The 23,788-nt window shown below is 38.5% G+C and overlaps 1 protein-coding gene across 8 annotated transcripts in view; it reads right to left on the reverse strand.

The window, feature by feature from the left end:
- Nucleotides 1-18,325: 18,325 nt before the first annotated feature.
- The window catches only part of tle3b (TLE family member 3, transcriptional corepressor b), a 34,581-nt gene continuing 29,118 nt past the window's right edge, over nt 18,326-23,788 (reverse strand). For 5 of the 8 annotated variants that reach the window (XM_057841805.1, XM_057841829.1, XM_057841820.1 and 2 more), the window contains exons 20-21: nt 22,544-22,620; nt 18,326-19,924 (exon numbers count right to left, since the gene is read on the reverse strand). In XM_057841805.1, the coding sequence (XP_057697788.1) occupies nt 19,817-19,924; nt 22,544-22,620 (185 nt within the window). In that variant the 3' untranslated portion in view covers nt 18,326-19,816. The remainder of the gene's footprint in view (nt 19,925-22,543; nt 22,621-23,788) is intronic. The other 3 variants (XM_057841847.1, XM_057841841.1, XM_057841836.1) reach the window with 1 other exon arrangement.

Genomic DNA, 23,788 nt, shown 5'->3' on the forward strand with positions numbered 1-23,788 from the left:
TGACGTCGGCCGAGAATGGGCTATTTTCAGCGTTCATTCCGCGCGACGAGCACTGCAAGCCCGCCGTGGCTCCAGTAAACGGCGAGCTGTATTTTGTTCCACCGGTCCTCTTCGCGTGCCCGGCGAGAATGCACTTTCCTCGGCTTGATGACGAGCCCTGGCAGCACGCCGTGGCCTCAGTAAACAGCGAGCTGTATTTTGCTCGCCCGGTCCTCCTCTCATGCTCGCCGAGATTGCGCTTTTCTCGGCTTGGCCATGCACAGCTCTATGCTCCGATGTAGGCCGTTTTTTCCACCGAGAATGGGCTCTTTTTGGCGTTTATTCCTGGCAACGAGCACTGCCAGTCCGCCGTTGTTTACACTCTTCCCTCCTTCTTGGAAACCAGGGTGGGCATGGAAATGACAAAAGCCGGTGGAATAAAATATAGTTCGGGAGGTGCAAGAAGTGGACAGTTTTGACCATTATGGAGTAATTTTTGCCATGTCGTACTGAATAAATACATTTTTAGTATTTCATATTCCATTCAGCACAAGACTGTTATTTGTCATGACCATACCATTTATTTAGCAATTGGGGAAAAATACTTTGATAAAAAAACTAAAAATATAAAATATAGGAGTAGAGAGATTGAAAGAATGACATTTTGCCGCTCTCTTTGTCACATTTTCCTCGTAATGAATAATTCCCTCTCAATAGGCTGAAGTCTAAATCAGATGAAACCATTCTCCTGCCAACGTCATCCTCCTGTTGGGGACGCTAGAGCCCTATAATGGTAGGCGTGGCTAAACCGCATATTAAAAGACTAATTTCACGTCATCTGCGCTTTGCCAATTTGTTGTATATAGTCGAATCATCTAAAAATATGATTCTAATTCACATAATAATGCTATTTAAGACTTTTTTTTATCCTGTCGTACGCACTTTAAAGCAGTAATGTGAAGTAATTTCATAACATGCCAAATAGGGTCACAATTAAAGTAATTAAACATTGCCCAACAAAGATGATGAAGAAGATGCGGGCATTTGCACATAATTTTATGTTTTTGTCTATCTGATGACATTGTTTAAAAAAATAATAATCAGACTGCATTTTGGCAGATCCTTCAACTCTCGTGCATACAAAATAATAATATAAAAACGTTTGGGGGAAAGAAGGAGATGAGTCGTTAATGGCTTTCTCCACTTTATTGTGGCAACAATAAGAAAAAAAAATAATAGCGGACTGCCGCCACATTCGACCGCAAAGTTTTGCTTCTCGCTCATCTCCGCCTCGCCTCGTACTACCAGCTCCTACTACTTCCAGTCCCAGCGTCTCTTAAACGGATCGTGCATAGTGTCTTGTTATGAGCTTTTTGTTGACAAACACACGATGTGCTGACAACTTTGTTTCTTAACACATGGAGCTAACAGTAGCTGGGGCTCTCGGCAGGAAGTGGCGTCTGCTGATTCGCTGCGAGATTGACTCAATGCCAACACGCAAACAAACCTGCTGCTGTCAATGCTCTGGGAGGTCACATTCGACAGCATTCTGCCGCGGTCCTCCTATCCAGCTGTTTGCTCGCCATTCACGCTCGTTTGCATTTGATCGCTTGTCTGATACACTCCCGCTTTTTCCGTTAGGTCTTTTGTGTTTATTCGTTATTGGATCCTTTTTGTTTACCACTGTAAATAAGAGCACTGAAGCAAGAAGGGGTAAGTCGCCATTTCTGTTCAACCCGTTTTCTCCTGTTTTGTTTAGCGTAAGAAGCTAGGTTAGTGGCTGTCTTTTCTTTGTACTTTTTCATGATCAGTGTTTAGTTAGCGGGTGGGATTCAAGTGTAGATTCCTTTTGTTTGTTGTTTTGGCCTGGGCTTACCCTAAAGCCGTGCTTCATCCACATTTTGTACATATTCATTGCGAGTTTGATTTTTGTGTAAATTTTGTGCCACTTATGAAATTGTGTGGCTCGTTTTATGTTACGCCCTTCGCGAGCCGTCCTTGGGACGTAACACTAGCGAACACAACAACAACTATGCCACGACTATTGCCACGAGTTGGCTTTCGGCTAACGTCGCTAGCTTCTACTGTACATTCCACAACAGTTGGCAGCTCTGCTTTGACAAAGTCATCAGTCATCTATTCAAAAGTCACACTTACTTTTTGGCAAATCCTTGATCATAAGCAGACCGGTTAAGGAAGCAGGCATCTTCGAAGTGTTTGCAGCAGAGAACACTACTCGACTATGGCATGAAATTCATTCGCTTCGTGCGACTGAAAGATGCCCATTTACGTGCCCTGCTATCCTTTGGCCACTCATACAACTTTTCGTTTGAGTGAGAACAAAACATCGCCACACACCGCCGTGGCATCTTACCGAGAAGCTATGCAACAAACAATACTGTTCTATGGCGGACTTCCCTCGCACTTCCCGATGTGACGTAATTTTCGAAGATTGCTGAAGAAAAGCATTTTCGTTGTCAAGGGCGTTGCTATGGGTTAAACAAAGAATCTGGAAGGGTTGTGTTAAAAAAAATAACGAAAATATGCTTATAAATGTTTAGCCATTGATATTATTCAAAAACATGGTTGGCCAACCTTACTTCACATTACTGCTTTAAATTTGCAGTGTGAAAGTCAGTATAAAATAAAGTAAAAATAAAATAAATCAGGAAAAGTCAATACTGATTTATTTTGCATTAATCATCTAGCCTATCAATTAATTAGGTTCATATTGGTGAGAAATGTAGCCCTGACCCCTGTTCACCCAATGTTTTTGATCTTATCAATGTCCCGTCCCCAGCAAAAAGTGTACATGCAGGTTATGCTGTTATATCGTCCCTACAAATATTGAGACCAAACCTATGCCCTTGGGTAGCTGCTCAAATTCCCACGAATACAGTACCTGAGGTAAATACAATACTATTTGTCCCCGTCATGCAATGTAGAACACAAATCCCAGCACCTTTCCAACATTGGCGTCTGACCAGAGTGAAGCCATAACGTGTGGCATGTCAAGTTAAAGCCAGCTAAAAGTGAAATATAACAAGGATGCCTCACTGAGTCTCATAATAGCCGCAGCTTGGTTGTAAAGGGGGGAAAAAGGAGACATCCAATTTCCAGCAGCTTTGAAGAATCCTTGAGTGACACTCTACAGATTACTTAAGAGCAGCAGGAACATTGGCTTTTGTCAAGGCCACAAATGAGGGCAATTACCTATGCCTCTTACAATGCTCGCGCCGCTGTTAATCTGACTGAAGACAGACATCAAGCAAGCATTGGAGGGTTACTGAAGTGCATTTATACGGCTTCTAAATACGAATTTCTCTTTGGTAAGATTGAGGTCACCGACTGAAGGTGATCTTAAGGGTTACCAAAGAATTTAAACACTTTCTAATCTTCTTTTCCAGGCTTGCATGTACTGTAATTTTTGTTTTGGCTGTATGAAAGTCCTGGTAGGATATATTTCCGCCACTGAAGGTTATAAGTGTACATAAGTATATACTTTTATGGCTTGAAGAGGTTGGGATGTGTTGGCTCAAACATGTTGCTGGACATTTTTCTGCGTGGAGTGGTTCCACACATTAAAATGGCATGCCAACGCCATTGAATTGCAGACAAGGTAACTTGATATTTTAAAAGGCCTCATTAAATTTACTTGTCAATTTTGGTAATTTATTTAGCAGGTTTGTTATAGACACTGTGATAATGGTGCAAACAAACTGTGGTTACACAAATTGTGAGGGGGAAAATGATATTGGAAAATATATCTTATTAAAATCTTGTATACCTACTGTGTGGTTTTAATTAATATACTGTATTTATTTTACCTTTGATCATTTTTTTGAGGCATTTTTTCCAAATGATTCCGCTATTGAGTGGTAAATCATTTATTTTTTCCAAAGCACTCTGCACATTTTAGCGACCACACACACACAAGCACGCATACATACTCACAGACACACCCACTCACAACTTTACGGTCATGCTGTTGCTTTGGACACAGACACACACAAAGACCTTCTGCACCAGTCCTGGAGACAATAGTTGCTCAGTGAGGTGAAACTACAAGAGAAAAAGCATTTATCCCAGTGGAGGTTTGCTGATGACCCTCCCTGCTTGCTCCCTCTTGAGCTCCTCCTCCCTCGGGAAAAACACAGGCCGCTTTTGTGTCTGTGATGGAAAGAGTCAGGGGAGGTACAGCATGAAGGGGTTAGGCGGACTGCTGTCACAGTATGCACAGCTTTTTCAGGACACAGGCTGTACTTTTGACGGGTGTCTACTGACATTACCCATGGTTCTTCCCTTCATTGCCACAGGCCCGGGGTTGTCTCCTCCTTTCACAGATTTAATGGTGTGTGAGACAGGTCCAGAGACGGGGAGAGAATGTGTTGCATCTCGGTACAACTGAGGAAAATGTCCTTTTTACACTGAGACAGGTCCCTAATTGAAAACTTTTGTAACTGCAGGCTACACCTTCTGGCATTTTTTTTTTTTAAGTGTAGTCATAATTATTGATTGTGTTCCTTAAAAACCTTTATATCATTTGAAATATGATAAAAGAATAAACTAAACTAAATTAAATACATATTTATAGATATGAATACATAATATATAAAAAAAAACATCTAAATCTATACAATATCGTTGTACCGGTATATGAATCATTGTAGTTGTAGATCATGACTATGAGAAGTCGATAAGCCAACAAGCAATGTCAATAAATTGTAACAACAAATCGTCTTTTGCATGCATTTTTATTTTTACCAAAATCGCCGTCTCCGAAACATGGCTTAATGATAACAAAGGACTTGAACTCAATTTGCATGGATACAACGTAGCCCAAGTAAATCGGACAGCTAAGGGAGGTGGGGGTGTTGCAATTTTTATCAAAAATGTGTTCAACTTTGATGTTCGATGCAAACAAATTAACTCTTAACCTTGAGAAAACTAAATACATAGTATTTGGAAGAAAAAATTTGGATACGAACCTAAAGATACTAATAAATAATGTAGAGATACAAAGGGTACAACAGCACAAAGTGCTAGGCATAATTATTGATCAACGCCTAAACTGGAAGCCTCATGTAGATAGACTGAGAAACAAAATTGCCCGGAGCATCTCAATTCTCTATAGAGCACAAACCATGTTAGACACGAGGGCTCTCCAAACCCTATACTGCGCACTCGTCCTTCCACATTTCAGTTACTGCTTGGAGATCTGGGGACGAACTTATGAAACGCACCTCAACCCACTCTTTGTTCTCCAAAAGAAAGCCATTAGAATTATTCATGGAGCTTCCTACAGAGCACACACCAACGAGCTCTTTATCAAGTCCAAAACACTGAAATTGCATGACTTGGTCGACTACAAAATAGCTCAAATGATGTATAAGGCCAACACAAACAGTCTTCCAGCAAATTTGCAAGCTTTATTCTGCATTAAAGAATCCTCCTATAAACTGAGAGTATCCCGAACATTTTCCTACCAGTCCATTAGGACTAAAATGAAATCTTTTTCCGTTGTAAACACTGGGGCTCGACTATGGAATACATGTGATGCAGCACTAACGAATATAAACTCATTAAACTACTTCAAAAAAATGTATAAGAAAAGCATAATAAGCCAGTACATTGCCCAGACATAACAATAACAGCACACACGATACAGATAAGAATGTCCTCACACCAAACCAGGCTAAATGCCAGGGACAACTAGAGATGACATAACAATTCTGGGACGCGCCCCGCATCTAAATCACATTACGGACTCTGCTCCTGCTACGTACACGCTGAACTTCCTCCGGAGGCAATTATGGAATTGGTTAACTGGGCCCTGAGTTCGATGGATGGAATATTCTCTACGATGCGACCCTCCTCTGGACAAAGGCCTTGCCCAGTCACCACCTTCACGTCAGGATATGTGGAGGACGCCTGGGGTAAATGGAGACCGCTATGCCTAACGTCCCTCCTGATAGAAGACGCTGAAGATCTATACATCTTTGGCACGCTGCTGGCGCTTGCCTTCCTGATGCTACTGGCTGCTCTCTGGGTTCGTCGCTTCTCGATCAGGATGAAGAACCAACTCCATGACGCAGCGGAGATCGTTCGACGTAACGGCGACCAGTTGGCCCTGTTAATGAAGGAACAGGCAATGCTAAGTGACGCTGCCGCACGACTGGCCACAAAGATTGACGTGGAGCTGCGTGATCAAGAGAGATTCGCTCGTGCCAACCGGGCCAGAGATGACAATGACTAAACTCCTAATGGGATCCTGACTACAAATCAAAGTGGATGCAACACATGCGAGCCTCCAAAGCACCCCTAGCTTTCACCACTCACCAATCAAGGACATGTACTGATCGAAGTTACATAAATTCATTTGTGAAATCTCCATGGAAATTAATGACTTTTTGAACAGTAGGCGCTAGACTGTCATTGGACTGATCATGAGCTGTTGCTTGTGCGACCTTGGTGGAAGGGGGACGGGTCCCGATAAGCTTTGGCTTTTTTCCGTTCCCTTTGTCATGTCTCTTTTCATCTTCTTGGATAAACAAATATTCCCCTTTCTTTCTTCCTCTTTCCTTCTTTTTTCTTTTTTTTTTTTACGTTGATTTTAATGCTGATGATGATGATGATGATGTTGATGATGATGATGACAAATGACAATAAATTCAAATTCAAATTCAATAGTGCAAAAACAACACAAAGACAGGGCTGAATAACCAAATAAGAAGGAGGCAAGTAAAGGCGGTTATTGTGGGCACAGAAAAGTGAGTTGACGTCTGACAGGCAGTGTTTGCATAGGATGAATGGGTCATTTGTTTCGGGGGTGGGTCATGGTTGCTAAAGGTGAAATGACAATATAATGTGACAAGCAGATGACAATGATTTCAATGGGCTTTTATGTAAAGGATGAAATTATTCAGAAGAGATATCAGTGTAGTTTGAATACTTCAGTCAGTAAAACGAAATAAAACTTCTTTTAATTAAAATTAAACAATAAAGACACTTAGTAAAATGCTTTAATGTTTATCTTAAAGTATTTTATTGATTACAAGCTCTCATTGCACTGAATGAGCAGCAAACATTCATCCATCAATGCTCAGTTTCACTTATCCTTACTATAGGGTCATGTGTTTGCTGGAATAAAAAAAATAAAAAAAATACGAAGGATGCAGACAAAGCAACTGGATTATTATGCTATAAAACATCAATGGATCTCAAATGTGGCTGTTTGACACTGAAAGTTGTTACCACCAGTGGTCCTCAACCACCGGGCCGGGGACTGGTACTGGTCCGTGGTGGTGCATATACTACCGGGCCGCAGAGAAATAATATATAATTTATTAACGACCGCATTGAGGCCTGTGCCTCTTGACACACCACTCTGCCTACTCTATTGACTATAGGCTATTGACTATCTATTCATGAGTTAAGAACATTTCTGACAAACAAGCAAAAATTTGTGAAAAATCAGGGTAGCTCAATCAGTGATGTCTGAGAGTGTCTGAGCTTGACTGTGATAAAGCTCAATCATCTGGAAGCTCATCATAGAAGAGCTGCTCCTACACCAGCTCCCTAGTGAGATATTGCAGGCATGTCAAGTCATGAAGAAGAGCCAGGAGTTGCTGGAGGACCTAGTTTACTTAGTTAATTATTTTTACCATCTTTGCAAAGCTGTTACCGTTACTGAGGATGTGAAGGGGCTTGTTACAACAGTTTGAATGAAGTGCGAGTTGTCTGATTTTGTCACACATCCACCTGCTCGCCCTGGAGAGAGCAGAGCGGAAGATTGCAAACGCGATGATGATTGGCTATGTGGGCAGATAATGCCCTTCTTCACTGTGACTGCACGCTCTGTCAAACACAACAAGAAAGCGATAATGTCGACGGGCCAGGGAATTTCAAAGGGCGCGTTCTCAAATTTGAATAATTTTCAATATTTAATATTGTTACTTAACTGAATATTTAAATAAAGTGTTTTGCTTATTGTGCGGTACGCCTAACATACATGTTGAGATTAGCACTGGTTAATGGTCAGTTTACATTTGTGTTTTCTTAACAGACAAATATATGATACAAATAAATACCAAATCTTCTAAAATACTGTATACAGTGTTTTTATTCTTCAATCAGTTAATGTAAACATACTGTATTTAATGTGAAAGATGTTATAGAATATAATGTATAATGTAATGACATGTAGAACATGAAAAGTAACAGTAATCAATCAATCAATCAATCAATCAATCAATCAATCAATCAATCAATCAATCAATCAATCAATCAATCAATCAATCAATCAATCAATCAATCAATCAAACAATCAATTACTTTGCCGAGTAACTAATTACTCTTACAATGAGGTAACTGAGGACTAACTCAACTACTTTTAGGAGAAGTAATTTGTAACTGCAACTAAGTACTTTTTTAAAGTGAGATTAACAACACTGGTCTGGGCAAGCACAAGGTAATCTATAATATGAGAGAATAGAAATATTAGATTAGTTTCTTAATTGCTGAGATACATTGTTGCAACCATTACAATGTTTTTTGTCAAAAACTGGTCAGAGGTTACTGCCAAATTAAGAGTGAGCCAGAAGTGGAGCAATACGCAGGGAAGCAACGTAGTCTTTCAGGTACGTAAAAATAACATTTTTGGAAAACGTTCTGTATTTAAATTAACTGGGGAGAAAACTATACAGCAGTGCTTCTCAATTATTTTCTGTTATGCCCCCCCCAGGAAGGCTTAAACATTCCGCGCCCCCCAAACTCTCTGCCGCCACTGTAAATATACTGCAGTATCATTTGTATATTGTTAAATTCTTATTATCAAAAGTACACCTCTGCATGACATTGTGTTCTTTTTAATATTAAAGATTAACATAATATAGATCAACATACAATAAAGTGTAAAAAAAAAAAAAAAAAAAAAAAAAAAACTAAACATATCCATTCTGTAAAAATACACTCAAGATACATTTTTTGACCGTTTGATACTGAAAATAAAATTTTATAAAATCAATAAATAATAATAAATTAAAATTGATTTGCAACATTAACTCACGAGGACAATATGTCAAACAATTAGACCGAAAAAAACAAAAATTAAAGGAACAAAAATGACTTGGCATTGGACAGAGGGACTATTTGAGAAGTGCTGCTATGGAGTAAGCAAATAAAAGAACAAAACAAAGATGAGTGATAAAGTTACTGATCAAAAACACAAGGGGTCAGGAACAGAGAATATGTGACAAAAACAAAGACTGAACCCATAATGACTGAAAGAAAACTGAAAACTAAACAAGCAAATTGACTAGACAAGGAACACGTGGACAAACCGTGAGTGGCTGAGGGAAGCTGATTGATTGACACAAGGAAAGGACTGATGAGGACAGGTGGAAATTAAACCTATTGTAATCCATCTGTTATAATTGATTTACATTACATTTTCATTACTTCCAACTATTAGGTCTGATAAAGTGCAGACTAAAAATTCAGAATCTCCTATAAACCCCTCTAAAATATTAAATAACTTTACCACTGTAGACCAAATTGATGTAATTTCAATTATAATGTCCTCCAAACCATCAACGTGCCTCCTAGACCCAATACCAACCAAACTTTTTAAAGAGACCCCGCCATTAAGTATTGATATTATCTTAAATATAATAAATACCTCATTAGTTACTGGCCATGTGCCGTAGTCCTTTAAAAATGCAGTTATTAAACCGATTTTGAAAAAACCTTCTCTTGATCCTGATATTTTGGTCAATTATAGACCTATCTCTAATTTACCATTTCTCTCCAAAGTCCTTGAAAGAGTGGTAATTAAACAGCTGTGTCAGCACCTACAGGACAATAGTTTATTTGAACATTTCCAGTCTGGCTTTCGAGCTCATCATAGCACTGAAACTGCATTAGTCAAAGTAACTAATGACTTGTTACTAGCCGCTGACGTTGAATTAGTCTCGATCCTGGTTCTGTTGGAGCTGAGTGCAGCCTTTGACATAATCGACCATAATATCTTATTGCAGAGATTAGAATGTGACATAGGCATTAGAGGAGCAGCCCTCTGCTGGTTTAAATCATATTTATCTAATAGGTACCAGTTTGTCAATGTAAACCAGCAATCATCACCATACTCTAGAGTTAATTATGGTGTGCCGCAAGGATCGGTCCTCGGGCCCATCTTGTTTACGCTGTATATGCTTCCTCTTGGTAATATCATCAGAAAACATAGCATTAACTTTCATTGTTACGCTGACGACACACAACTGTATTTATCAATTAAATCTGAGCAGATCAGGCAACTGGACAAACTAAGCACCTGCGTCCGAGATATAAATACCTGGATGAGCACTAACTATCTTCTACTTAATCCTGAAAAGACAGAAGTCCTTATAATAGGCCCGAAAAGTGTGAGAGACTCTTTAGCTGCCCAGATAGTCACTCTGGACAATGAAAGTGTAGCCTCCAGCACCACAGTTAAAAACCTAGGAGTTTTAATCGACCCTGACTTATTGTTTAAAGCTCACATTAAAGAAACCTGCAGAACGGCCTATCTTTCACCTGCGCAACATAGCCAAAATTAGAAATATTTTATCTAAAAGCGATGCAGAAAAATTAATTCACGCGTTCGTTACATCGAGATTGGATTACTGTAACTCCCTACTTGCAGCTTGTCCTAAAAGTTCTCTAAAAGGTCTTCAGCTAGTCCAAAACGCAGCAGCAAGACTTTTAACAGGAACCAATAGAAAAGAGCACATCACCCCTGTGCTCCAGGCCCTTCACTGGCTTCCAGTCGAGTTTAGAATTAAATCTAAAATCCTCCTTCTTACATTTAAGACCATTAATGGGTTGGGGCCATCTTATCTCACCGATGCTCTGGTTCCATACCGCCCCAACAAAACACTCCGCTCTCAGAATGCAGGTCTACTGGTAGTTCCCAGGGTTTCTAAAAGTACTGTCGGAGCTAGAGCCTTTAGCCACCAAGCCCCTGTTTTATGGAATCAGCTTCCAGCTAGTATTAAAGAAGCCGAGACAGTCTGCACTTTTAAGATTAGATTGAAAACGTTCCTATTCAACAAAGCTTATGGTCAGGCTAGTTGAAGTCGGAGTAGACTCAAAGTTTAGTCTAAGCTGCACTAGAAGCTATAAAGCTGGGGGAAGTACAGCCACTGAATTCTATCTCTTTTTTCTCACTCTACCTACCACTTATCTTACTTTATTTCTATTTTCTAATGTTAATATCTAGTTGTCTAGTCTGTTCATCACTAGTCACCCGGTGTCCTCTTTCCCCCCTCCCCACTGGGGAGGGGCAATTTTTCAGCTGCAGCCTCCTGACTTTCCGGATCCCACGCTGGATGGACGTCCTCGTTGCTACCCCCGTCTCATCTGGCTAGATGGACCGCTTCTTGTTCCTTTACTCCACTGCATCTTTACAGAATGTAACTTCGCCTGCTAATTCCTATTAGCGGTCCTGGGGCTTCCTGTCTATCCGTCCTGGGAGTGGATCTCTCCTGACTGTGGTACTCCCCAAGGTTTCTCATTTTTCTCCCGAAGACTCTGGAGTTTTTGGAGTTTTTCCCTGCCGACATGGAGGGTCTAAGGATGGGGGAAACCCAGGACTTGAATTTATTTATTCATCTTTGTTGCTTCTTTTGCTGTTTCTGATTGTGTATCATATTGCCTCTGCAAAGCCCTTTGAGACAATGTTGTTGTGATCTAGGGCTATACAAATAAAATTGAATTGAATTGAATTACTAATACTTAATGTTTACCAGTTCCTTATTGTCAGGACCAACTGTACCTGTTTGTTAGTAGGCTATACTTATTCGTAAGTAGTATTTTTTTTTTTTGTACTTTATTGTATAAATTGAGTTGAATTGAATTGAATGCTTTAATTGTCATCGTACACAATATACAGCAAGATTTAAAGACAGCTCTGGTAGTACAAAAGTTTAACGAAAGAAAATGCAAGTAAAAACAAAAGCGTAGGGGGAAAAAATGCTTTGAGTTACTTCTTTAATGTTCTGTTTTGCTCTGGTGTCTGACCCAAATCATCAAGTTTTCAGCTTGTGCATTTTGCACCCCCCACCCACCCCCGCAAAAAAATAAATTGAATACATTTCACTTTTTCCCTTTCATGATTACATGATAACTGACTTTTGTTTGTCTTCTGCAATGATTGCAATGACTATAATTGTGACTAGTGCACCGATATATATACATATATATACTAGTACATACAAAGTGAATCCAGTAGAACATTTTATTGTATACCTGGTATGGATGGCTATAGTTAAAGAACCTTTGGCTCTCAAAGGGCAAAATAGTGCTAAATTCGTAAAATTAAAAAATGTATAATACCAGCCCAACAGTGAGAAAGTAAAAATACAATGAATGAATGAATGAATTTTTAAACCCTGAGTATTGGCTCCCAAAGGCCAAACAGTGCAACTTTCATGACATTATAAGTAATAATAATTGACCCAAGCATCCTGCCTCTCTATTAGCCTCCCTCTCTGTGCACCAGCAGCAATATACTTAGCTTACTTCTACAGTACTTTTGGATAGGCTTGCCACCTGTCCTTTGTATTAAGGAATCGTTACGAATTGGGAATTAAAAATTGCGTTCCGTATCGAACCAATACAGAATATATATAAATAGATTCATTTCTATGCATTTTAGGAGTTTGGCGATGTCCCTTTTTTTCGTCGCCTGTACGGCTTTGGGCGGGAGGGGGGAATCCCTTATTTCTATTTCTGAAATGTGGCAACCCTACTTTGGAAACAGGTTTCAAATTACTGCTGCATTTATTTCAGTAAAAGACAATAAAAGTAAAGTAGACATAGTGAACTGACCAGAGATTGTTGCTCCGGTCCAGCCCCCTTCCTCTTGATAGCAGTCCTGCTGTTGGAGTCTCAAACTCTTTGTGTTCGTTCACATCTTTGTCTTCAAATGTTTTATCTGGTTCGAGGTACTGAAACTAGCTGATTTAACTCCACCTCTCAAAAATTTCAGGCCGCAAATCTAGCATGCAGTTATTGTACTCGATGGAGATTATAAACTGAAATATGTCCAGACCGCCGACATTTTACTCTCGTAGTTTGTTTTTCCTACATGTGAAAAAGCTGCCCTGCCATTGGTTGAGAGCGGCTATTGGCCCGCTCTGGAGCAGACCAATAGCGATAGCTGCTTGGTTTGCAAAGTGATCACGTGAAATCACACAACAGAGTGCAGTGACTTTCAGGAGAAAAAAAAGCAGCGTTCAGTGTTTGCAGTGACTGTCAGGAGGAAAAAAAGCTGCCTTTGGTAATTACCGGTGAATGATATTGGCGCCCTGTTTATTGGTACTCGCAATACCGATACCACCTTTTCGGGCCGGATCGGCACCCCCCCACCAACCCCCCCACCGATACTGGTATCGGAATCAGTGCATCAGTAATTGTGACCACAAAAATAATCACGGTAGTTGTGGGACTCTTTACAAGTCAAAAATAAACTCTTTGCTGGAATACATAATCCAAATTTATATTTATTTAAGGCTTTAAAAATACTATCCGAAAGGCAATTTAAACATTGGTCATAATCAATGTGATCAAAGCTCAATGGCACGCCCCTTGTATATACAGCAAATAACCATGAAAATTCAACACAGAGATAACAACTTCAATTTAGGTGTGCTCGCATGTCCGGGTGGAGACTGATGAAAGCTTTATATCTAAAGGGGGTCAGCATGTGAAGCGAGGAAGGAGCGCTATCAAAGGGAGTCCAATTACTGCTGGGAGATGGAAAGCCAACGCTGCTTAGCTATACACAGGCCTCCTTTAATCTAGCTCTGCAAGCTCTTTGGTTTATGCGATGAGAGAAATACATTTTAATCTATTCTCCTGTCTTTTTAAGGAACTACTGCACCGACAATAACATTTATATTAGTAGGTTGCCAGCAGTAGTGGATTCACGTAAAAAAAAAATAACAACAAAAAAAAAAAAAACAGGCACAAAGAGGTTGGACTATCACGCCTGAATGGATGGGAGGAAAAACTGAGAGTGTATGATGAAAATGAAAAAGGCTGTCAAGAAGAGAAAAGAGAGATGGAAAAGGCTCATCAGTTTTGCTCTCAGTCTTGTACCACGCTTTAAAAGAAAGATGAAAAGGGGAGCTGTCGGGTGAAAAAAATAGAAGATTCACCTGCCTCCTGTAATGGAACGAGGATAGAATGACGTACATCATTTTTCCTTCACTGAAAAAGCTGTTTACTGCCAAGAGAACGATATTGTTTTGAGTCAGTATTATACAGTATAGGCTGAGCCCAAGTGTAAAAGGCCTTCACTGGTGCTCTTGCACAGAAGGCTTCTTCTTTCCAAGAATAGTTTTCAATAGGATTTTGACACATGGCAATTTCTACCATAGAAAGGCATTTGTGGGAGAGGTTTTTTTTCATGTACACATGCACTGTTCTTTTGATTTGCAACTTTGTCACATCGAAACATATGATCAAACCTTATTTTTACAGCTGTCAAAATTATCGCGTTAACGAGCGGTAATTAATTTTTTTGATTAATCACGTTAAAATATTTGACGCAATTAACGCACATGCCCCGTTCAAACAGATTAAAATGACAGCACAGTGCAATGTCCACTTGTTACATGTGTTTTCTGGAGTTTTGTCGCCCTCTGCTGGCGCTTGGGTGCGACTGATTTTATGGGCTTCAGCACCCATGATCATTGTGTAATTATTGACATCAACAATGGCGGGCTACTAGTTCATTTTTTGATTGAAAATTTCACAAATTTTATTAAAACGAAAACATTAAGAGGGGTTTTAATATAAAATTTCTAAAACTTGTACTAACATTTATCTTTTAAGAACTACAAGTCTTTCTATCCATGGATCGCTTTAACAGAATGTTAATAATGTTAATGCCATCTTGTTGATTTATTATTATAATAAGCAAATACGGTACTTATGTACCGAATGTTGAATGTATCCATCTTGTGTCTTATCTTTCCATTCCAACAATAATTTACAGAAAAATATGGCATATTTTATAGATGATTTGAATTGCGATTAATTACGCTTAATTAATTTTTAAGCTGTAATCAACCCGATTAAAAATTTTAATCATTTGACAGCCCTAACATATATATATATATATATATATATATATATATATATATATATATATATGGCGGAAAACAGTCAAGGCTGAAAAAGCAATTTCTGCTATTGCACCCCTCTTTAAAATTAACAGCTGTATTTTAAGCCAAAAGAACAGTTGTGTTTGATAGAACAATATGTATATATGCTCCCATAGCTGTTTCAAGGCGCATTATGTCCCTGGACTATTTTTAATGTGTCAGTTTTAGCCTGGAGACCCCTGTTTACGGACACTGCGCAACCACTTTTGTTTCAACCCAGCCATACAAAGAAGCTAAGTAATTATATCTATTATTCAAAAATGTCTATCATTTTTAGCTTAGAATAATTAATTGATGTCTAATATATATATGTTAAAAAAAAAAAAAAACGACTTTAAAAAATTATTCACTCGAATATTTTAAACTTTAAACAAATTACGTCACAATGAAAAAAATAGGGTCTGTAAATAGGTAACGGATATCTACCTCATAACTATCGTTTATATTTTGTTGTTGTTGCATTTTTCCAGATATTTTAGATGATAAGTAATCGATCCAAACAACGACAAATTGAAGAAAAAAGGGTTTAAAAAGGGTTTTAAAAAGGGTTTTACCCTTTTAAAAGGGTAAATATTTGAAAAAGAAAATCTCAACCACTCCTTGTTGTCTATTACTTCTGCATCGCGACCCTTGTTATTTTGCTGTGTTTCACCCATAAAATCCCCACAAAGTCCAGCTGTGGCCATACACAGCTGTGTGTTATTGGATAGAAACAAGGTAAGTATGTGATAATATCTCGTTAACATTATGGTGTCTTTCATTATGCTTTCTCCTGCTCTTACCTCGAGATACCGAAAAGCCACAAAAAGACATACATTGCAGTCAAATACTAGCGCTAGAATTATGGACACTGCAGGCTAACTGACTAGCATGCTGTCCATTATCTTTTCGACCCTTGTGGCCGTTTGGATTCCTTATTAAGGGATGATATCGATTAGATACATTAGATGCTTAAATCATAAAGCCTAGGTCTTAGGCTTCAAGGCTAAATACAATAAATAGTGTTATGTACTCACATTTATATGTTCCCTTCATGCATATGGAGCCTTTTATTCTCAGTAAAAGCAGTGATGCATTCACATTCTTTAATTATAATTGAAAAAATATTTTAAAAACCCACTGCAAAAATTTAAATATGGTGGAATTGGAATTTGACCCCTAAAATCCCCCTAGAACTGAACTTTTTCTTTGCACAGATTAAAATCAAGCCAAATCAAAAACTTTATGCAGTAAATTTATCATTAACTATACAGCTAACTCCCCGTTTAGCCATGTTTATTTACAAAATAAAACACAGGGCTAAACTAAATCTACACTTACTCACAATTTCCTTTATTATTGTACATCCACCCACATGTCTTAGTGCATGCATATTGATTATCAAAGACTTGAGTAGACAAAGAGGCTGCATTGCTGCAGAGATTGAAGAGGTGGGGGGGTCAGTCTGTTAGTGCTCAGACCATACGCCGCACTGTACATGAAATTGGTGTGCATGGCTGTCACCCCAGGAGGAAGCCTCTTCTGAAGACGGTACACAAGAAAGCCCGCAAACAGTTTGCTGAAGACATGTCAAGAAAACAGATGGATTATTGGAACCATGTCCTATGGTCTGATGAGGCGGGCGGGCTTTGCTGACAGAAATGCTGACAGCACCCCTGTAATGAGTCACATGACATTTTGGCGGGAAAATGACAAGTAGTACTCAATTTGGACATTTAGGGATGTATGTAGTTTCTAAGGGGTGTACTCACTTTTGCTGCCAGGGGTTTAGTTTTTAATGGCTATATTTTGAGTTATTTTGAGGGGAAAATAAATTAACTCTATTATATCAGCTCCACACAGACTACTTTTCATTGTGTCAAAGTGTCATTTTGTCAGTGTTGTCCCAAAAAAAGATATACTTAAATATCTGCAGAAACGCGAGGGGTGTACTCACTTTTGTAATGCACTGTACATATATATAAATTCAATTGAGATATCCGTGTTATTTGACTTTTTTGCTGTCGCTGGACATTTGTTGTGCAAGGTTTGTTTGTTTGCAATATTCTTACGCCTCTGTACTATTTTTTTGCTAGTAGCATTTAACTCATTAATTTCCATTGACAGTTATAGACATCAAATCATTTCAACCGGGAAAGCTGGCATTTAGTGATCATGTTTCACTGCCACTGATGGCGATAGACAGCTCCCCAGTCAAATTGGATTGGATGTTTAGTGTTATCAACGGCTGCCACTGAGTTGACAATTATAAATACTTTTTAAAATTTGATCTTTTTTTTTTTAGTCAATTCAGCTCCTCTGTTTAACAAATAAAAGTGGAAGGAGTTTAAGTTGACTCTTGCTTCTTTTGAGTTTTCTGAATGTTTGGACCCCCCTAGTATAGTCCTTCTGACACATTTCGCCATTCAAAAATAGAAATAAAACTGATAAATGACTTGCACAGTGTTAATCACATTTTGGATTGGAAGTTGGCCTCGTGAGCTGTGCGGCAATATGTATATCAAAATAGCGTCCCAATAATGAAACATCCAATAGACAACATAATGGACAACGAGTCTTAAGCCTGCACAGAGAGGTTATGCATGACAAAGAAATGGCCACATACTATATGCCAAACCACACAGTTTCTCTCTCTCACACAGTCAGAAATCACAGCCTCACACCCAGCGCACCCACAGAAGTGAAAATGAACGCTTGCACCTCCTGTGGAGGAAGCAGAACATGAGAATGGGAAAGGATGTGAGGTAGGAAGGAATGGCGAGAAGCAAAAGGAAAAGGAGTAAGTAGGACAGGATGCAAAGACACTATCAGTGCATACCATGCAAGGACACATTGAATTTCCACTGCCCTTTTGGAACACATTCTTTTGCATAGTTGTAAAGTTGTTATAACACATTGTTGCAAATGAGGTATTTTTATGATGAACGTACACAGAACAATCAAGCAACACATACTATGTTATAGGTGCGCACCAAGGTGCCAATTCCCAAAGTGGTTTATAATTGTTCAGCACGTGAGTGTGGGAATGTGTGAAACGAGAGTAATCTGTGTTAAGTAAAGCAGCATGTATGAAATGCACGAACACTGGGGAAAAAAAATAGTGCTTGTTTTAACCAGCTGGATATTTTGTTAAAGCTCACCGGTGAAGTAGCCCTTGCATGTCAAATCTGCACACAAATTGTTTTAAAAAGTAGCTCTATAGAAATATTGATGTCTCCCGTTTTTAATTAATTTAAAGCCAATTGCTGAATTATATTGTTTCGATCCTTTGCGTATGGCGGATTTGGCACCACATATTTTTGACTCCATTCTCACCATTCACAAATTGTAATACTAAACTGTTACATTCATTTCACACTCATCACACTTTTCCCTCAGTGTGGCTGTAGTCCTCCATTGTTTAATCGCACAAAAGTATATTTTCAGACAAGACAGTTTGTACAAAAAGTTTTATTGATTTATTAACAACTGTACATTTCTTCCCAGTGCTGACAGCATTTGCTACATACTTTGGCGTGATACAGTGGGAAGTACAATACTCCCCGACCCACACCTCCTCCTCTTTTATCTTCTGTGGAAAAAGCTGACATTGTCAGGAGGCGCACAGTGTTAAAACCAGACATATTCACTTTAAGTGTTCATGTCAACTTGGGCAACACTCGATTTAGTCTTTTGTGTTTCCTTTGTCTCCAACAAGCTTCATGAGGCACAGGCACTGATCATTTGAAGGACTGAACAGTGGAGTCCATCACATCAAATGTCCGGTTGGCTGGAGCGACCAAACACATTTGAAGAAGTTCGGTGAGATAAAATGTGTCCAATTGATTCCAATGGCTTAAAAAGGGACTTTTTGGCATGAAACTATCAATGAGAAATCAGTGTTGCTACTCTGCATTCCTTATCACGAAATGTTAGCTAAAAGCACGTTGTCATTAAGTTCACGGGTCCTACAGTGCTTCTGCTGCCAAGGAGGTCCACGGGTTAGGTCAAACATTAACCACCACCCCCTCCCAAAAAACTAAAAAAGAATTTTAATAGACACAATCTCTTCTTTTCGATCACTGGATTCTACTGTGGCACAAATGAGTCACACCCAATTATCATTATCTAGCAAAAGCACCGATATTAAAGGCCATTTTCTCAGCGAATTCTTGAAAAGGTCGGCCCACAGAATGTGCTTCAAGGAAACGATAAAAGGTGATCAGGTTACAGTTCAATTGTTCTAATCTATGATTTGCGCTCATTTTTTTAAGACAGTGAGAGCCAAAACATCACAAGTACATCCAGGACATGAAAATATATATATTTGTATAATATATATTTATATAAAATGTATTTTTATTTAATCCAATATGTACACTTTTCACAAGACATCTATGGACCATTGTTCTCAGGGTTGAAGCACTGCTTCATTGTGTTATGCTCAAATATTTGGAAAAAATACAAAAGAAAAAAGACAAAAATGTCAACTCCCCGCAAAAAGACTGCACGCAGCAAAATTCAGTTTCCCTGAAGTGAATGTAGTCCAGGGCTGGATAAGTCTTGCGTGTTATGTTCCATTTTGCAGATAGCGGGGTCAGCAAGAAGAGTAGTCTCAGTAGAAGTGCTAAAGCAGAGAACGAGTGTCTCTAGTAGATGACCTCATAGACTGTGGCCTTCTTGTCACCGGAACCAGTCACGATGTATTTGTCATCTGCTGAGATGTCGCAGCTAAGGACCGACGACGACTCTTTGGACTGCCAAATAAAGAAAAATGCCATATTTAGTTCTCCTAATAGATCAATACTATAGTCTATATACTCTTGAACCTTGATGAGACATTTATATAGGTTTGCTTCCAAAGCCAAAATAAAAAAATGATGTAACAGGATTTGTACCCAAATTCGGGCAAAGACATGCTAACAACAATGAGGAATTAACTGTATTTATGTAAGATTTATACCGAGGTGTGAGTCGTGTGACTTACATAATGTTAAAATATAGAATCTTACATGTTATTTACCAAACAAGGAGTAAACATTACATATGTCCTGCTGCAAGAGGTCACTTTTGGCTTGTGATGAAAAACCACTAAGATGTAATGAGCTTGGATAGAGCATATATTTATCTTTTTTTTTTTTTTTTTTTTTTTTTTTTTTTTAAATATTAATCAAACCAGTATGATTATAATGGATTATGAATTTAAAGCTGTTTGATTTAATTTGTGAAGTTCTATGTGTCTTTCAATTTTTAATCATTGTTTTTGAATGCCTCAAGACCTTTAGGGCTGGGCACTATAGGACAAGGTCCCACAGTGTATTTCCCGTGTATTCCTACATTTACTACCCATACCAGTAGCAAAGAAGTCTGAACGTTGGTGACTATATTGAATGGAAAATATAGGAGGCTAGTGTTGTACTTTGACAATACTTAGGAAAGAGTGTTTTTTTTTTTTTTTTTTTTTTTTTTGAAGTTTTACAAAGTAGCTACATAGCGAGAGCAGACCAAAGGGAGGTCTGAGCTCTGAGCGGAGAACAAACAACACTCAAACACATTGAAGAACTGCACAGCAACTTGGCCACTGCAAAACCACTCCAGCTAAGCTAAGGTAACAGGACCATTGATGAGCCTGTTATTATCCAAAACCATCAGTAAAATGCTGTGTGTATGCTAGGAAAGATGAAGAAAGCTGCTTCAAAGTTGCAGCTTGCTAAGCTAAAGGGTAAGGCTGTTCGGTGAATCGATTTTGAACTAAAACGAACTTTTCTGGTTAAAAGGATGTTAAAAACATTAAAATCGGTACGTTGAATTTTCAAAACTGCACCATTCTGGTTTACCTAAGCTGCCATAGTTTTCCTCTACATTTCAATCCACTTCCTTCCATGAGAGCGCACAGTCTTAAACAACAAGAAAAACAACAACCAGGGCTACCGTCGATTCTGCTACTTTTGCCCAGCCAACTTTGGGCACAAAATGCATAATGCCATAAGTAAGAATATTATCTCATAATGTAGTTAAAGTATTGTTGTATATGTAGAAGGATTGTAGCGGATTGTCAAATAAAAAACACAGCCTTGAAACGTTCAAAACTACCTCATTTACGTCGTCTGCACACTTTCATGTACGACACATCGACAGACGGTAATATAGCGCCATGTCTAGCTGAGTGTATATTGCACTATACCACAAGTATGAAAGTATATGTGTGTTTGTGTCTGTCCCTCTGTCTCGTTTTCCTGTCAAGATTGCTGCTACAAGATTACAGTCATTAAAAGCATGCCAGGTTGTTTTTTTGTTTTATTATAATATCATATTTTGGCAAAATGCATAGGTCTCCATTTGAAAATTGAATCTATATGCTAATTGTTCATTGGCCCATTACAGTGTTTGCCTTGACGTCTTTTGTAAAGCTGAGGTGCTCATAAATCTAGGGGATCGATCATTCAGTTTTTTACCTTCACTAAGGTTCATATTTGTGTTTAGACAAGATGATTGCCACCTTGCATATTGTTATCATTGATTGACAGTTTTGCACTTATCATTAATTTATGTAAGTATGAACAGAGAGAAATTTGACAGCACATCCCCCTGAGTCTGGCTGCCTACCTACTTCACCTGACTGGCTGGCTAGCCAGCTGGTTTATTGACTGACTGACTGACTGACATACTGACAGACTACCTTTTCTCATAATTGTTTTTGTTTCAAAAGGTATATGCAATTTCTTCTTTTATTATTGATTAATTAAGAACAGAGCTGGAGTCTGTTATATATATAAAATGCTCTTAATACCAAGGGATTGTTCTGTGTGTATTAGCAGAGTTAAATTTACTGGAACTTTCAGTTGCAATAAAAAAATATGTTTAAATAGAAGACATCCCGAATAATTTATGTGTCATTATTTTTATATTGCCAAGAAATTGTAATCGGTATTGGAAAATCGGGTTTGAGATAAAATAATCAGGGTTTCTTTTTAGGCAAAATCAAGCAGCCCTACTAATGGGAATTTACGTTAGCAATTGCGCTGCTTGATGCATGACTATACGCAACGTGGCTGGCTGTGACAATGGATCCGACAACTATTAAAATTCTGTTGAATTGAATTGGCAACGAGAAATGGAGGACAGCGTACAATAAAAATAACAGACTAGTGCGACTATTATACGGTAATTTTTTTCTTTTAGGTCATGACACATTTTTTTGAATAATATGACTGTATACTGTATAGCGATCTATAGTCTGGAAATATGTTCGTTAAACACTTGCAAGAGTAGAAAGCAGTGGTAAATGTTTCTGGTTTTCTTTGAATGAACCAGGTCATCTTCACAAATTGCGCAACCTGTTCTGCTTGTCAATATGCATTTTCTGATGTTAATACCTGGAATATGCTGGCACCATAGGGAGTCCTCCATGCGTTCAGCAGATTGTCCTTCCCTGTACTTACGAACCATTTACCTGCAAATAAAAAGCGATATCCTCAGAAAATAATCTAGAATCTCCACCATCTGGTTAAATCATCTTGAAGAATAGCAACATTTATGCTCTGAAATACAAAACTGTAGCCAGCAGGGAAATGCATAATCAATGGCCATAGAAGCTAATTGGGGAAAATACTACAACAATCAGAAAAATGTCACAATGGGGTCGTGCACTATATCCACTTAGATAATTATTTAAATCAGCGTCTGACTAATCACCCAAATGACTAGCTGGCTAATTGTGTAATTAATGGCAACAAGAGCCTGGAAGAAGCATCACTTGAATTAGCCAGCTCTATAGCGGCTGGAATATGACAGTGTGCTGTAGGGGGGCTTAGAGGAGAAATAAATACTCGTGTTTTAGGGGGAAATGTTAAGCGATAGTAAAATCTCATTTGTCTGCGGCTTAAACTTGAAAGCAACATTCCCATAGGGTGGGAGGGATCTGAACAGAGAAGTAGAAGCAATTTTCTCTAAATGGGCATGTAAGAGGAAAAAAAAAAAGTGTCCGCGTAATTCCCACGAGCTTCTCCATGGTGACTTGAATGAGCAGTGATTACACAAACTGACAAGCCAATGTGTTCCCAGACTTTCTTTTCAATGTAATGTTCACGTCGTCTTAAATTGGCCTTCACATACTGTATGTGACCTCGAGTTAGATGTTTTCCGAATAGGCATCATTTTAATTAAATATAATTATTCCACTTAAAACAGACAATGCACATAAATGAGCAGACACATCATGTATGAAATGTGACCAAGTTTAGGGTGACCGTATTTTGATTTTGAAATAACAGGACACTCGGCCCGTTGCCTGAATTTTACCAGTAATTCACCCAAAGATGCCTACATCACTTTACCATATTTAATTGTGCCTCCTCCATCTGGATGGAAAATTCAGTTTAAAAAAATATACATATATTATATGTAAATAGGCAAATAGTATATAACCAAAGACATTAAAATTCTCAGAGTTTACTCAATAGGCTTTATTATTCCTGAAAAATAATTGAACAATAAAAACGCAAAATGAACAAAAAAATAGGTTAAATAATTATTAAAAATAATAATATAAAGCGGACCCATGGAGATGTAGTCCGTACAACACGCCATTGCGCACACACAGTGGGCTAGGTGCCAACTTA

This window comes from Corythoichthys intestinalis, chromosome 1 (assembly GCF_030265065.1).
Source record: "Corythoichthys intestinalis isolate RoL2023-P3 chromosome 1, ASM3026506v1, whole genome shotgun sequence".
In the NCBI taxonomy this organism is placed as follows: domain Eukaryota; kingdom Metazoa; phylum Chordata; class Actinopteri; order Syngnathiformes; family Syngnathidae; genus Corythoichthys; species Corythoichthys intestinalis.